The sequence below is a fragment of the Hemiscyllium ocellatum genome, chromosome 5 (genome assembly GCF_020745735.1).
Source record: "Hemiscyllium ocellatum isolate sHemOce1 chromosome 5, sHemOce1.pat.X.cur, whole genome shotgun sequence".
In the NCBI taxonomy this organism is placed as follows: Eukaryota; Metazoa; Chordata; class Chondrichthyes; order Orectolobiformes; family Hemiscylliidae; genus Hemiscyllium; species Hemiscyllium ocellatum.
Window position 1 is genome coordinate 58690150 of NC_083405.1, and position 18034 is coordinate 58708183.

The 18034-nt window shown below is 39.5% G+C and overlaps 1 protein-coding gene across 1 annotated transcript in view; it reads right to left on the reverse strand.

Annotated features, from left to right (window-relative positions):
* Nucleotides 1–16900: 16900 nt before the first annotated feature.
* vps50 (VPS50 EARP/GARPII complex subunit) overlaps nt 16901–18034 on the reverse strand; it is a 192079-nt gene continuing 190945 nt past the window's right edge. The window contains exon 28 of the mRNA XM_060824779.1: nt 16901–17815. Within this exon, the coding sequence (XP_060680762.1) occupies nt 17696–17815 (120 nt within the window). The 3' untranslated portion in view covers nt 16901–17695. The remainder of the gene's footprint in view (nt 17816–18034) is intronic.

An 18034-nucleotide genomic window follows, 5' to 3' on the forward strand; every position in this document is an offset into this window, starting at 1 on the left:
CCTTAAAGGTGCAGCTAAAGTGACAATTAACTACAAGGTGATGATGTAAAGTGAACATATATTTACAAATATGATATTCTCTTTACAATGAAGTTTCACCATATCAGCCTAGAGAAATTTTCATCTCATTGTACTCATCCTTTAGAACTTGATGTGCCCTCATGATACATGTAAATAGAAATTCACACATTTTCCACTGGATTACTTTGCCCTGATTCAATCTAAGGGGAAATAAATCTCAGTATTCATCATTTAGGAATGAATATTTGACAGTAGAGAAATACCAAGTGTCATTCAGAAGTAGAATCAAAGAATTAGAAAATGATTAAGGCCCAAGCAGTGACTTTTATTGGCAGACTGAGAGAAAAATGCATGAGAAAGAATTCCTGGAGAACAATCTCAGGTATTGGAGGGTTTTTTTTGTGCAGTGAAGAACGAAGGCAGTTAAGGACAAAGTTAAGCAGATTAGACTGAGCAGTCCCAATAAAATCTGACAGTTCAGTCTTGTCTGCACTTTGGGAAGTCAGGCAATCTGCAATCAGTTTCCACAGCTACATTCGAATGGCTCCAGGTGCACAAGAAATGGCTGTTTTAGATAATAAAGCAAAACCAGTGCTTGACACTGAAAAGAAAGGAGCTGTTTGGCCAGTTGTATTTGTGTAAGTGATTGGCAACTTCTCTGTGAAACATCGGTCGATAGAGAAACATATTTGTAATCGAGCTTCCAAATCACTTGCTTGAAATTGTTGTTAATTCAATCTTTCAAAAGATCCAAGTACTTCAGAGAAATCTGTGTCATAATGACTAGCAGATGCACAAGAAATGTGTGGAATATTTTAAGAAACTGTGCATGATGTTCATTGACTAGGACAAGGTCAATAGATCAGGATTATTGAAACAGATGCTTTCTCAGAATATAAAGACAACCCTCTCTGGAAAGTTGGAAATAACATTTGGAAAAAGCTGGAGAATCAAGCTGACAACAAAATTGGATGCTTGTACAGAGCCGTAGTCATCACCATGTTCTTCTTCAGGTGACAATCTGGACATATTATTGCATTAAATTGGAAATACATCAGGTTCCACCACTCACTGCTTGGTTCCATCATAAGGTATCAAGTGGTAGTGCCAAGCAGCCAAATATGAGCTCTTTAAAGGCATCCAAAGCATCTGGTCTTAGGCTCTGCTTATAAGAGAATAAATGCAGAGGCCAGAATCTACCATAACCATTTCAGCACAGAAAGAGGACATGGAAGCCACTATGTCAGCTTTTTAATAAAATGATTCCAAAAGAATACCACTACCTTGTCTCTCTCAATAATAGCACAGGAATACATCTAATTGTCTCGAATGCTGAAATAATTCCTGTAGAGCAATTGAAAATGGTCAAGTGGAAACTGGACAGGAAGTTTAAAAAAAAGACTCAAAAAAGTTTCAAACTATACTAATACTTTCGATGATAACAGTGAAAATGTTAGCAGCTGAGTGCATTAGCTGGTAGGCAGTGATGCCCAGGAGTGTCAACCAGTCTAAGTATCAGCACAGACATCTGCTAAAGGGTAAACAATAATAGCAGAACCAAAGACAACACCACCTTATTGATTCCACATAGGTTGCTTGAATATGTGAAGTATGCATGTGAGTTTTTCTCTGTCATTTAATTCAATGTAAAGCAGGTCCATGACCAGACTGATTCAAGTTCCAAAGAAAATGATCTTTAAGAATGCAGATTAACTAATCCCTGCGTATTGCAAAAATGCCTTGTTGGTGCAGTTACTTCCCAAAGTTTGTATTGAATTCACACCTGAAGCATAAATTCAGGACCAACCTTGCTATTTTCACAGCTGCTTCTGTAACATTACATTGTGTTTAATCAGAGCTATTCTCTTTTCCCCCAGTGCTGAGTCATATTATCATGAACTCATTTGCCAATAGAAACTGATATTTAAAAAGTGGGCTTGGTATGGTCAATGCTAATCAGACCAGAAATCAAACAACTAAGTAACAGAAAATATTTGCAACTAAAAAATACTTTTCGCAGGTAGATAGGACAGTGAAGAAGGCATTTGGTATGCTTTCCTTTATTGGTCAGAGTATTGAGTACAGGAATTGGGAGGTCATGTTGCGGCTGTACAGGACATTGGTTAGGCCACTGTTGGAATATTGTGTGCAATTCTGGTCTCCTTCCTATCATAAAGATGTTGTGAAACATGAAAGGGTTCAGAAAAGATTTACAAGAATGTTGCCAGTATTGGAGGGTTTGAGCTACAGGGAGAGGCTGAACAGGCTGGGACTGTTTTTCCTGAAGTGTCGGAGGCTGAGGGGTGACCTTATAGAGGTTTACAAAATTATGAGGGGCATGGATAGGATAAATAGGCAAAGTCTTTTCCCTGGGGTGGGGGAGTTCAGGTTTAGGGTGAGACGGGAAAGATATAAAAGAGACCTAAGGGGCAACTTTTCACGCAGAGGGTGGTACGTGTATGGAATGAGCTGCCAGAGGATGTGGTGGAGGCTGGTACAATAGCAACATTTAAGAGGCATTTGGATGGGTATATGAATAGGAAGGGTTTAGAGGGATATGGGCCATGTGCTGGCAGGTGGGACTAGATTGGGTTGGAATATCTGGTCGGCATGGACGGGTTGGACCGAAGGGTCTGTTTCCATCCTGTACATCTCTATAAATCTCTGACTTCAGAGGATTCATTTCCTCATTTTGATATTTAAATGCTGCAGAGCGTAATCAAAGGACATCACTAAGGTAATTGTTGAAAGAATGAGAGAGGAGCTGAAGGGACTTGCTTTTACACAATGAGATGCTATAACCTCAAATGTGATGACAGAAAGGGTAGTATTTACAGATTCTATAGTAGCCTTCAAAGCAAAGCTGAATAAATAATGAATGTCCAGTAAATTACAGGCCTATAAGGAAATAGCAAGAGGATGGGACTAAGTGAAAAGCTTTTCAAAGAACTAACACGGACACCAAGAGTGGAGTGGCCTCTCTATGTTGTACAATACTATGATACAAATGAGCTAATTTCAGATTGTCAAATTGATCTTCTCCCGTATTCTCCCTCCAACTTGATCTCTCCCTCTGGTCGTCTAACCTCTTTTCACTGAGAATTGCTGATGTGACATCAGTTGTTTTAAATCTGCGGCACGGTGGCACAGTGGTTAGCACTGCTGCCTCACAGCGCCTGAGACCCAGGTTCAATTCCCGACTCAGGCGACAGACTGTGTGGAGTTTGCACGTTCTCCCCGTGTCTGCGTGGGTTTCCTCCGGGTGCTCCGGTTTCCTCCCACAGTCCAGATGTGCGGGTCAGGTGAATTGGCCGTGCTAAATTGCCCGTAGTGTTAGGTAAGGGGTAAATGTAGGGGTATGGGTGGGTTGCGCTTCGGCGGGTCAGTGTGGACTTGTTGGGCCGAAGGGCCTGTTTCCACACTGTAAGTAATCTAAAAAATCTCACTCTAACCCATTTCCATCTGTATTTGCTGCATTCTGCTCCATCAGGTCCAAGTACTGGTAAGACCAGTGCTGTTGTTCTCCACCAAGTTGGTCTTATAGACAATAACTATCCATTCTCTACAATGCCACCACCCATCACCAAGCTGTCCTTGTCAGCACTGACAATGACCACACATCCTCTGGAGATATTCTGACCATTGTCTTTAACCTCATGGTCTCCTAATCCTGAGCAGACAACTTCTCCCTCCTTCTGAAGATGCATGGAATACACTCTCTTGTTAAGCCTATTCTTTCAGCCTGTTCCTCCCTTCCTGAACAATTTCTTCCTTTGTTGATTTTATATTTTCTTCCATCTCAAATCTTTTATCACCAACATTTCCCAACTCCCTGATCTTAATACTCTCTGCTTTGCCATGGACAGCCAAGCCCTCTACACCTCCATTGACTGCCACAGCAATTTGAGAGTTTTTCGCATCTTCCTTGAACAAAGACACAATCAGGTTCCACCTCCTCAATAAACTTGACCTCATATTGAACAGTCTCCCTTTTTAATCCAGTCACTTCATTCAAATAAAATCTGTTGCTACACATAACCACATGGGTGTTAGCCATATCTGCCTTTATGTGGGATGTGTAGAACATTCTTTATTTCAGTCACACTGCAACCATCTCCCTTACTTGATGACTTTATTGGTGCCATCTCCTGCTTTTGATCTGAAAAGGAAAGCATTACTAACATGGTTATTAATTGCTACCCTTGTTGCACCTTCACATAATCCATCTCAAGCTTCCCTTCCCGAATTCAATTACACTGTCTCCTTTTCTGAGGACAGACTGTCTACTAATATTCACTATAAAACCACTGATTCTTTCAACTAACCTGACTACACTTTTTCACAGGCAGAAGGGGTACTGCAGATGCTGGAGATTAGAGTCAAGATTAGACTGGTGTTGGAAAAGCACAGCAGGTCAGGCAGCATTTTCCTGCTCCTCGGATGCTGCCTGACCGACTGTGCTTTTCCAGCACCACTCTCATCTTGACTGTACACTTTTTCACAGTCTGCTTCATCTAAATATTCCGTGTCACTTTCCCAGTTTCTGCACCTCCCTTTTGTTTAATTGCTTCTGCTAGGCCTTCCTTTTTACTTTGAAGAGGATATTGTCTCCCATTCTGGTTAATAGACCTTTGTTGATGTCCATCATGGTCAGACCCATATCTACCAATTTCGCTCACCTTTGCTCCCATTCCTTCCCCACCTTCTCAGAATCATAATAGGGTTCTTCTTCCTTTCACTTTCCAGGTCATCAGCCTTTGCATTCAACAGATCATCTAGCACTATTTCATTCATGTTCAGGCCAGCCCCACCATTAAAAATATCTCTTCCTCTACTTCCTTTCCAGCAATCTGAAAGCAACATTTCCTCTGTAACAACTTGGATCAGTTTTCTACTATCCCCTCCCCTTCTAATAGCATCTTTCTGTGCCAGCATGCAAAATGCAATACTTGCCCTTTTACCTCTTTTCTCCTCATCATTCTAGACCCTAAATACTTCATCCTAATGAAACATGATACATGTCTACCTGTTTTAGCCTAATATTCTACATTCATGCTTACTTTGTGGTCTGTCCTGCACTGGAGAGACCAAAGGTAGCTTGGGCCATTGTTTTGTGGAACACCGTCATTCGGTCTGCAAATGAAGCCTGAGCTTCCAGTGACTTGTTATTTGAAATTCCCACCTTGCTTTAAGGTTAGTCCTTGTCCTTCAGCAGTATTCCAATAAAACCCAACCTAAGTTTCAGGTGAAATGCTTTATTACTTTATTTAGGGACTCTACAGCCTTCTGGTCAGTTTCAGACTGTGAACTCTGACACTTTTACATTCCTTCAATTTGGAAATTGATGTTTTCCTTTCACTTTTTCCTTGTTTTGAAGAACAGCCGTTTATACCTGCTCCAATCACATTCTTCTGCCATTGTCACTCTTGTTTGATTCTGCACTCCCAACTCTTTTGACATTTTAGCTCTCCTGTCTTCCATCAAATCACAGACTCTCCCTTTTGCTCTCTTCCCAGATTTATGCCTTTTATTTGCCTAAACCTGTCATATTTCTGAAAGTTCTCATTTCTAATGAGAGGTAATCAACCTGAAATGTTATCTATTTCTTTCTTCAAAGATGCAGTGTGACTTTTGTTTTAGGAACATAGGAACCAGAGCAGGCAACTTAGCCTGTCAAACCCGCATTGCATTCAATCTGATCACAGCTAACCCTTTTCCCACACTGTCCCTGCATCCCTTTACACCAGTGGTATTTAAAAATCTGTCAATCTCTTTTAAACATACTGAATGGCTGAGCTTCCATTGCTCTCTAGAACAGATAAATCCAAAGGTTTACATCTTCTGATTAAAATGAATTCTCCTCAGCTCAGATCTGCTCATTTTGAAATTGCAACCCTAGTTCTAAATCTTATCTAATGCTTGTTTCGTTATATTGCAAGAGATAACATATGAATATTTGAAATTCTCTACTTTAATGAAATGGGATTTTAAACATAGAAGCAAAATCAAATATGCATGTCTTCTAGCAACTAACAGTCCACTTTTAGGAAGGATACCATTGGCAGCTGAATATGGTTTATTCTTGTCCAGTTGTGGTTTTGCTCATGACCTGGATTAAAAACACTCATAGAAATTTCTTCAGAGTTCAACTAAAATGAATATTCCAGAGCAGAATTATTAATGCTTATGTTCATTGGTTTTAGTTTTGCACTAATCTTTCCCTTCTTATTCTATCATTGCAAGGAAAGATGAATAAATGGGAGGTGGAGTGGTCAGATGCATGATGGTTGTGGAGCCCTGGTGGAGTGGTTGGGAAATGGCTTGGATGGAATAAATTATTAAATTAATAGTTCTAAAGCAAAATCTGATTTACAAGGACTGCAAAATCCCTGTACTTTCTATCATATGGCGTTCTTTTAAATCCAAAATAGGTTTGTCAGTATTCTGAAAGATGGTTAATTGATTACAACACCATCAGGTTCCAAGAAATACCCATGTGACCTGAGGAAGCATAGAATAAATACAAAAGTTAGTTGTAGTGGGGTTAGATCAACCTAAGCTTCCTGTTTGACAATTCAAAATACTCCAAAAACTTATGTGAGAGAAAGACGTGCAAGATTCCCTTTAAATGGAACAATTTTTTACTTGGAGGTGCTTGGAACCAGGTTTCTGAGAAGACAGCCAATACTATGTTACTGTGCATTATATGTTTGGAAAGGATAGAGAGCTGAAGACAGGAAACCGAAGGCATTGTGGGTTGGAAGTGACCCAGTGCTGCTACTTCAATGTCATTGGAGCCCACCAGAATATTTGCAGAGATCGATGAAGGGAGTCTTTGGGGATTCTGGTACTAGACACAGAAAGAAGTAGCTGGAGGAGGAGTCTCCACAAATATCCCCCTTTCTTAATGATGGAGGATCCAGCACATCAGTGCAACAGGCAAGGCTAAGTGCTGATCAGATGATAAATCTCAGCCTCCTGCTGAGGTTCCCAGCATCAAAAGTGACAATATTCAACTATTTAATTCCACTCCACAGGATATCAAGAAATGGTTGAAGACATCTGATATTGGAACAGCTATGGGCCTTGACAGCATTATGGAAGTAGTACTGAAGACAGATACTCCAAAATTAACGCATCCCTCGTCAAGCTGTTCCAATACAGTGACAACACTTGCATTGAGATAGAAAATTTCCTAGGTACACAAATAGCATGATAAATCCATCCCTGCCAATTACTGTTGCATCAGCCTACTCTTGACTGTGAGCAAAATGATGAAAGAGATCATTGACAGCGATATTAAGAACCAGGAGCAGGAGTAGGCAATTCAGCCCCCAATCTACTCTACATTCAGTACAGTCATGACTGAATTTATCTTGACCTGAACTCCACATTCCTGTCTGCTCTCCATAACCCTTTAATACATTACTAAATAAAAATCCGCCTATCTCCTCCTTAGATTTACTCAATGTCCCAGTATCCACTTCACTCTGGAGTAGTGAATTCCACAGATTCATTATTAAATGGCATTTGCTCAGATACAACCTGCTCACTAACATTTTGCATTCACCCAGGGTCAATCAGCACTTGGCCTCATTGCACTGAATTTCAGAGGTGAAGTGAGAGTGAGTGACATTGTTATCAAAATAGCACTGTGTTTGGTTTCAAGAAATGCCAACAAAACTGGAGTCAATGGAAATCAAGAGGAAAATACTCCACTGGTTGCAGTCTTTCTTAATACAAATGAAGATGGTTGTGATTGTTGGAGTGTAAAGACCACATACTAGCAATGCAACCTTTTTTTAAAAAAATGGGACCAAGGAAACTGTGGAAGAAAAAGGTTGCAGTTTTTAAAAATGGTATGAGTGCATGTGTCTTTGTGTATGTGTTATGTGTATGTGTCTGTGTATGTATCTGTGTGTCTTTCTGTATGTGTATTATATGTATGTATCTGTGTGTCTTTGTTTATGTGTGTTATGTGTATATGTCTGTGTATATATATCTTTGCGTATGCATGTTATGTGTATGTGACTATGTATCTGTGTGTCTTTGTGTATGTGTTATGTTGTTGTGGTTCTGTTCGCCGAGCTGGGAGTTTTTGTTGCAAACGTTTCGTCCCCTTTCTAGGTGACATCTTCAGTGCTTGGGAGCCTCCTGTGAGGCGCTTTTGTGCTGATTCCTCCGGCATTTATAGTGGTTTGAATCTGCCGCTTCCGGTTGTCAGTTGCTTTCCGCTGCAGTGGCCGGAATATAGGGTCTAGTTTGATGTGTCTGTTGATAGAATTTGTGGATGAGTGCCATGCCTCTAGGAATTCCCTGGCTGTTCTCTGTTTGGCTTGCCCTATAATAGTAGTGTTGTCCCAGTCGAATTCATGTTGTTTGTCAGCTGAGTGTATGGCTACTAGGGATAGCTGGTCGTGTCGTTTCGTGGCTAGTTGGTGTTCATGGATGCGGATCATTAGCTGTCTTCCTGTTTGTCCTATGTAGTGTTTTGTGCAGTCCTTGCATGGGATATTGTACACTACATTGGTTTTGCTCCTGCTGGGTATCGGGTCCTTTGTCCTGGTGAGTTGTTGTCTGAGAGTGGCTGTTGGTTTGTGTGCTGTTATGAGTCCTAGTGGTCGCAGCAGTCTGGCCGTCAGTTCAGAAATGCTCCTGATGTATGGTAGTGTGGCTAGTCCTTTGGGTTGTGGCATGTCCTCATTTCATTGTCTTCCCCAACGCATCTGTTGATGAAATTGCGCGGGTATCCGTTTTTGGTGAATACCTTGTATAGGTGTTCTTCTTCCTCTTTTTATAGTTCAGGTGTGCTGCAGTGTGTTGTGGCCCTTTTGAATAATGTCCTGATGCAACTTCGTTTGTGTGTGTTGGGGTGGTTGCTTTCATAGTTCAGGACTTGGTCTGTGTGTGTGGCTTTTCTGTATACCTTCCTGGTGAATTCTCCTTTCGGTGTTCTTTGTACCATCACTCCAGGAATGGGAGCTGGTTGTCCTTTTCTTCCTCTCTTGTGAATCGGATTCCTGTGAGTGTGGCGTTGATGATCCGGTGTGTGTTCTCTATTTCTGTGTTTTTAATGATTACAAAGGTGTCGTCCACGTATCTGACCCAGAGTTTGGGTTGTAATTGCATTAAAACTGTTTTTTCTAACCTTTGCATTACTGCTTCTGCTATGAGTCCGGATATCGGTGAGCCCATGGGTGTTCCGTTGATTTGTTCATATATCTGGTTGTTGAATGTGAAGTGTGTTGTGAGGCACAGGTCCAGTAATTTAAGTGTGCCGTCTTTGTTAATAGGTTCAGCGTCCTGTTGTCTGTTGTGTATGTCCAGCAGGTTGGATATTGTTTCTCTGGCTAGGGTTTTGTCAATAGAAGTGAACAGTGCCGTTACATCAAATGAGACCATGGTTTCTTCCTTGTCTATGTGTATATTTCTGATGGTGTCCAAGAATTCTTGTGTTGACTGTATAGAGTGTCTGGATCCGCTTATCAGGTGTTTCAGTTTCTGTTGTAGCTCTTTAGCCAGTTTGTGTGATGGTGTTCCTGGTAGTGATACTATGGGTCTGAGTGGGATGTCTGGTTTGTGCACTTTAGGTAGTCCATAGAATCTGGGGGTGTTGTTGCTTTCCGGTTTCATTCTTTGTAGGTCAGACCTGGTTATCTGTCCATTTTTTTGTGCATGTTTCTGTGTAAGTGTATTATGTGTGTGTGTGTCTGTGTCTTTGTGTATGTTATGTGAGTGTCTGTATGTCTTTGTGTGTTGTGTATTGTGTGTATGTGTCTGTGTATCTTTCTGTGTTATATCTATGTATCTGTGTGTCTTTGTGTGTATGTGTGTTGTGTGTGTGTCTGTGTCTTTGTGGATGTTATGTGAATGTCTGTATGTCTTAGTGTGAGTTGTGTATGTGTATGTTAATGTGTCTGTGTGTCTTTGTGTATGTGCTATGTGTATGTCTTTGTATGTTGTATGTACGTGTCTGTGTATGTGATTCTGTGTGTGTGAATAAGTATGTGTGTGTTCAGAAATTATAATTCCACTGCTTTTTCAGTTGGCCAGTTCTGTGTCAGCAAAACAGTAAGTTGTGACAAATCTCATTAAGCTTAAGGATAAAACAAGAACAAAAAACAGTACACCTCAGGAACAGGCACTTCACCCCACCATAAAACATAGAACAATACAGCGCAGAACAGGCCCTTTGGCCCTCGATGTTGCACCGATCTGTGAACTATCCCCTACTCTATCCCAAAATCATCCATGTGCTTATCTAAGGATGGGTTAAAACTCCCTAATGTGGCTGATTTAACTACATTGGCAGGCAGGGCATTCCACACCCTTACCACTCTCTGTGTAAAGAACCTGCCTCTGACATCTGTCTTAAATCTATCACCCCTCAATTTGTAGTTATGCCCTCTCGTACAAGCTGACGTCATTATCCTAGGAAAAAGTATTTCACTGCCTACCCTATCTAATCCTCTGATCATCTTGTATGTCTCTATCAAATCCCCCCTTAGCCTTCTTCTTTCCAATGAGAACAGATACAAGTCTCTCAGCCTTTCCTCATAAGACCTTCCCTCCAGACCAGGAAACATCCTGGTAAATCTCCTCTGCACCTTTTCCAATGCATCCACATCCTTCCTGTAATGGGGCGACCAGAACTGCACACAATATTCCAAGTGTGGCCGCACCAGCGTTTTGTATAGTTGCACCAAGAATTGCATCGATATATGATGCCTTTCTAAACTAAAACCATTTTACCTCTACATGGTCTTTATCCATCTATTCTCTATCTATTCATATATCTGGCAAGATGCCTCTTAAACATTGTTACTGTATCCACCTCCATCCCCTCTTTTAGCAGTGTATTCCAGGCATTTACCACCTTTGTATATCACAGAATCCCTACGGTGGGGAAACAGGTCTTTGGGCCCAAGTCCACATTGACTCTCCAAAGAGTAACCCACCCAGACCATTCCCCTCCTCTACATTTAATCCAGAATAATGCACCTAATCTATGCATCCCTGAACACTGTGGCCAATTTACCTAACCTGCACATCTTTGGATTGTGGAAGGAAATTGGAGCACCCGGAGGAAACTCTCACAGACACGGGGAGAATGTGCAATCGTTACACAGAGAGTCACCGAGGCTGGAATCGAACCTGGGTCTCTGGTGCTGTAAGGAAACAGTGCTAACCACTGAGCCACCGTACCATCCCAAAGTATATGCTTCAAGCGAGAACATGCAGCATTGAATTCATAGCTGCAAACCTGGAGACATCCCATCTTGATCCCCAGTTTTCTTCATACTTCATGCACTAGCCTTGTATTAAGCTTATAAGTTACATCCGAAGTCATCTTTTCTGCGCATATCTACTTATGTGATAGTATTATTTCATACCTGGCACTCCCACAAACATCACAAATTCTGTCCAGCTTTGAAATTCTTGCTGCTTATTAATTTGTCTTCTTGTTTGTTCATGGTTACTAAGACTTTCTGACCATACGGACTCTGCTCCTGCTAGTATTCCTGGTTTATCTCATATTTCTTAAGTTACATTCTCTATCTTGCTTTCTATGTCTTCCATGACTGCTACCACTTGACCTCCCCCTCCTATTAATAGGATTCCTTTGAGTGATTCATGATCTCTTTAGAGGAACAGGTTTACTCCCAGACCAATTCTTGAGCTTACATGGCATTTTCTTGTCTTCCATCTTTGCACTTCGTTTCCTATCTATGGCATCCTGCTGCTCATCCCATCCATACATACAGCTTTTATATTTTCCTGTGGTCTTCACTGCTTGACTTTTAATTGCCTAATTTCTCCATTGACCAGCCGCTTTTGTTAAAACAAATTGATTTTAGTACCACTTTTGGTTGCTGCTCTTTGGGGCCAATGGCTTTGTACAAACCATCAGAACTGACATGTTCATCATCACAAACTGTTAACTGCAGTGATTTGATCCACATTGCTGTGAAACATTTGGATAGGAGGGGTACCTGGCTCCTTCACAATCGGCACATTTGTAATCCATTTCAAATCACCTAGAAGAGTGGACATGTACAGTCTGATTCCCATTCTGCATAATAATTATTTTTTCACCTTTATCAATAACTTTCCCCTTACCTCTCGATTCTTTAAGTTCCCTTCTTTAATAATAAGCCAAACCTCCCTGCATGGGTTCTGGTAGCCTTACCTTGTATCTTAAGGCTCATCAAATCCTTTCTGGGCCTTTGGTCTTTTTTTTAAAAAAAGAGCCTTTCTACATGTATGCTGTGTATTGAAATGCTGCAGAAAAGTGGAACTAATTGCTGCTCCTTTCAAGCTGTGGGCTGATTACTTATTACCATTGGAACTTTAGGATTCCTTCCACAAACTACTCGAAACAGACTATATTCTCCATCTGCTACACATTCTTAGCACGCTAGTGCTAAATGCAATGCAGACTGCTAGTGCAGTTGTGCTGGTGCAGATTGGAATCTGCAGTGTGGCTGATCTGCCAAACTTTTATGAATTTTTTATTATTACATCGTTCCATTCACAGCTCCCATTGCTAGAAGAGCTTTCTATACTGCCCTGTTTTTAAGTGTTGCCTTCTTATTCAGATACACATCTCTAAATTCATCATTAGAGAATTCACATCCAACCCCCTCTCCTATCCCTCATTATCAGGTTGAATATTTATCAATTGTCTTGTTAAATGCTGTGACGTGTCTTTTTATGTTTCTTAAAAATCTCATCTATTATTATACTTTCTGATAGCTTAATGTATGCCCCATTCCATACCCTGCATCCTTTATTGAATATTTTAACCCTCAGAAGGATGGATGAGCAAACTGCCTGTGTAATTTTAGCATAATAGACAGATACTTTATATTTCTCACATTTAATCATAGAATCTTGATGTCAATAACAATTCTTTAATTTTTTTTAGTGGAGAGCTTGTTAGCAAGGTTTTGAGAGGATTTGTAGCTCAGGTTGAGGTTCTGGATGCAGGTTTGCTCGCTTAGCTGAAAGGTTCATTTGAAAATGAATCTTCTATCTCAGTGAGCAAACCTACATCCAGGGGAGCTTTTGTTCCATTAATGGAATACAACAGTGTCCTGACTGTGTAAATTATAAATTCACACATTTTCGAGTACGATAGTTATATCAGTTTCCATATTCAGTTTCAGCAGTGAAACGACGACTTGATAACAAGGATATTTCACTGGACACTACATATGTGCCAGTAAAATGATTGAGTCAAGCTATTTTACAAGGAATAAGTACTGTCTCCAAATGTTATTGTGCTTTATCCTCACCAAATCTGAACCTGTCAGAATTGAAATTCTTGAACTGGGTTCTGATCCTTATTACTCAGACAGTGAAGACAGCATTTTAGTCAATCGATTCCACATACTGTAGATAAGCATCTACCTTCTAATATAGCACAACCTAAAGACTACCATCTCACATTCACCACTGCGCTGAAACCTCTTGTGACATAAAAATGACTTCACTTTGATCTGAATTGCCATGTTCTTTTCCTTCTGAACCTCCTATTTGGTATTTAGTTTGAGTATTTGATTGTACTGTTTGGGACAGGTTATGGTATAAAGGTATTCTGAATCACTCCCAAAACATTGAATGACTACACTGAGTATTTCTGGGATTAATTTTCTTCTTGCTCAAAGGTATCTGTAGAGTTTCAGTCCTTAATTCTTTTAGGTACAGTTTTCCTTTCATATTACAAACTATACCTAAATGGTGTCTCCAAATTGTAAACATTGTGTCCTCCATTTTTTGTTCTATTAGCCACATTGTCCTATGAACATTGCTGGGAAGGAATGCTTTCCTCAGAACCTCTTTCAGTGCTTCTGACATTTGTTCTGGCAGTGTGTCTTTAATTGCAAATTTAGCTCCTGTCAGAACTAGAGGTCTATCCGTATTTGATATTTTGATACAATCTCGTATGTGAAATGCCAGCACAGATTGGGGAATTTCCAAATAAGACTTCTGCAGTCGAGTATAATCTACAAAATTCCATTATGTACACTTACATAATAGTTTCCTCAGTTTTACTAAATTTGTTAAAACCTAGTGATGCCTCTAAAGCAGTCAATAAATTATTGTTCAATTTTGTCCATGAACATTAATAATCTGCTCATCAATTTTTAATACGTCAGGATCCAATTCTGAGAAACAAACTTGCTGCTTATGCTGCGCCTGTACAGTAAGAGAGCCAATGCCATACTTTGAGACTTCTTTGGTAAAGATGTAACCCAAGTCCACAGTGTGATATCATTCTTCCACTGATTATACAATTATGCAACCTAAAACTTTCCATTTTGACTCAGTCATCGTCTGTTACCAATGTTACACACACTAGAACATAACTATTTTTAAACTGATTCCAAGTCAACATGTAGTGAGTTTTATTTGTTAACCACACCTATTAAGAACCATACATTATTGGTCCCTAGTTCCTTATTTTTAAGATACCTTCTAATCAACCTATTCAAGGATATTACTACACATCTCTGGAGCAGTTGGAATTTCAACTTAGGTCTTCTGGCTTAGGGATAGGGACACTACCACTGTCACAAGCACCTAATTGCCATTTTATATAACCAATTCAGACCCATTAACCTTTAATGTACAATGTTCATCACCAATTCCCTTATTCCCTTAGGCATCCCTTCAGACCACATTAAATGATAAAATCTACACCAGGTCTTGCGGCAAAAGGACACAGACTGTTTCCGTATCTGGGAAGTGAAAAATGGAATTAAACACTGTAATCATCAGGGATCTTGCCTACTTCTAGTCTTGTGGACGAAAAGTTATTGATGCAGCATCTAAAAGTGTTTGGTTAAGACACTACCCTTAGAAAATCCTATTGTAACATTCAGAGTGTGAAATGTTTGATCTTCAATTACCACAGTTATCTTTCTTTGTTCTTGATATTACTTCAGTCAATAGGAAGGTTTCTCCTTATTCCCAATGACTTCAATTTTGCAAAGACTTCTTGGTGCCACATTTGGGCAAATCCTGCCTTGATGTCAAGGAAAGTTACTCGCAAATCACCAATAGAGCTCAGCTCTTTTGTCCGTGTTTAGACCAAAGATATTGTTCTGCTTCATTGGGGTGCCACATTGGAAATCAACACCCACTATTCTGAGTTATCACAGACATTAAAGTCTTTAAAAATAATGTGCACAATCCACAAACGACCTGATTTTCACACCTAAGTTGATAGAAACACAGACCAAGTTTCTGTACTTAACAAAAATCATTATTTATTGCAGGTACTAGATTCTGGCTACAGATAAACAATTAAATTAAATAAGGCAACCCCTACAAATTATTACTCTAAATTACTTATAAACTACTTCTTTCCACTGACAGAAAACCATAAACGGGGAAAAAAAACACAAGAGTGCAGGGCAAGTGATGAACAAGTCCCTAGTCCTTATTCACAAGATCTGATGTAATGGAATGTGCAAGTAATGTTGTTCTGACATAGTGGAGCAGGGCAAAATAAGTGAGACCCCCTAACATGTAATAGAGAAGGCCTTTGACACAATGCTAGCAAGCTGCATTCAGTAATATGTAAATATATAAGACTTGAGGAGTGAGAGATTCATACCAGAGGATAAAAATAAGTTAGGGGTGCTAAAGGGTGATATTCTGGTAAAAAGAAAGCATCCTCAAAGAGTATGTGAGCATCCAATACCCAGAGATACATAGAAACATGTATCAAACCATAGCAGCATTATATCAAACTATGATGAATAGGTATTATAGCATATGGGTTGATTAAAAATAAGGACTGCAAATATAAAATTGATACAGAGAGCAACAACCAGAAAACATTAGCAGATGAGATGGGCCAATGTGCCAAGGAGTGGCAGAGGTTGTTTGATTCAGATAAATGTGAAGCATTGCAATTTGGTAACGCAACCCAGGGCAGGGCTTATACAGCTGATGGTAGACCAAAGGAGTGTTGCTGAATAGAGACCTGGGGGTGCAGGTGTATGTTCTGCAAAAGTGGAGTTGCGGTTAAACAGGGTGGTGAAGATGGCATTTGGCACGCTTGCCTTCATTGGTCAGAGCATTGAGTAAAGGAGTTGGGATGTCACTTTGCAGCTGTACAGGACATTAGTTTGTTCAATTCTGGTCTTCCTACAATGGGAAAGATCCTATTAAACTTGAAAGGATGCAGAAAAGATTCACAAGAATGCTGCTGGGATTACAGGATTTGAGGTACAGTGAGAATACTTCCCTTGAAGTCTCTAACTCCCCACCCCACCCCAATGCATGTTTAAGTAATAAATAAGGGGCATTCCACTTAAGACACACATGGAAAAGAATTCCTTCTCTCAGAGGTCCATGAGTTTTTGGAAGGAGCTATCACAGAGAGCAGCAGAGACTTACAGACTTTTCATCTACAAACAAGTCAACAGTTAGTGGTTAGCCAGGAAAGTGCAGTTCAGGTCACAATTAGATACGTCAGGACATTAATGAATGCTGCAGCAGGCTCAATGAGCTGAATAGCCAACTCCTGCTTCTATTTCTTAAGATAATTAAAACTTAACCCCAAAGTCAGACTTTCAAATAGATGCTTCTCATTAGCACAGCACTCATGGAGACTCATTTTTACCCTCTGCCCATTATGAAACCAGTCTCAGTTGTAGAACTATATATATCTGAAAACACTACAAAAAGTACTGAAAAATTGAAAAAAATACATAAGGAATATATACCTTAATAGTCATGGAAAAAAGTGAAATTCTTAAAAAGGTGGGTGCATCAAATAATGTGCAGCAACAAGGTGGTGAATTAATTTTACTGTCACACAGCAAACCTAGTGATAACACAGAGGAAGTCTCTGAATGATGACTTATTTTACAGTGATTTTATTATTTTAAAGCAGCTGGTAATATCCATTTCATGAAAATTGTCATGAAAAATCAAATTTTGCTGTCCACACAAAATCTCCAGGTAACATTATGACTGATTCAACACAAGTCGTTGCAGGGTATAAAAAATCTCCCAGTTTGAGCTTTTTTTTATTGTTGAGATACCCATCCATGATACACTTTTAACAAGGAACAACTTAGTTTTCAAATTCTAATATCAGAACAAATTAAATGAGGATGTACAGAATTTAACTTGTGTTTCTTTACTTACAGTAGTTCTGTATGAAGCATAAGCTGCCCTCATTTATTAATATTTACTCTTTTACATATTGAAAAAGATTGTAAAATCAATTTAGTTAACATTTGCTTCAATACATAGAGTACTTCACACTTAGTAACACTACTAAGATACAGTTTCCTTCTGTTACAATATATAATCCTTACAACCCATATTTCAACAGATAAAAAAATTATAGCCTGCTCCCACCAAGAATAAGCAGAACATTGTGAATAGTTTTCATATAGATTCTAAAAACAGGATTACTAGGAGGATTGGGCATATCAAACAAGAAAGGAATGAAGCTAAATGTGAACACACATTAGACATTAAAGCAGCAGTTCCCAGCTCATTATGTAACATTGCTTTTTTGATCAGAAAACAAGTAACATGCATCATAAATGCGTGTAACACAAAAAGCCATTATTTATTTATTTAGAGTGGATTTATTTATCCCTGTGCCAGCTTGAACAACAGTGAGCACAACAATTGGTAAGGGCTATCTTTTAGGCCTGTCAGTTTCATCAATAGCTGCCATCAGTTTCTGCCGTGCTTTTTTATTTATATGCGAGCCCAAACAAACATTCACTAGGTTAGTTAGCTGCTTGGTTGAATATTCCTGCACAAAGAAAACAGGTCAGATTTTAGATCAAAACAGTCAGTCAACTTTGCAAAACAAATTTGTGTAAATAGGAAATAAAGTACGCTTACATAAAAGTTGTCGGTCGATATTTAAAATTTTAACAGAAGCATAACGGTTTTATAGGCTGTGAAATTATTCATGTTTAACATCTAAAACTCTGCAGCTGCAAAAATATTTTTGCAGTTGTTCAAAAAA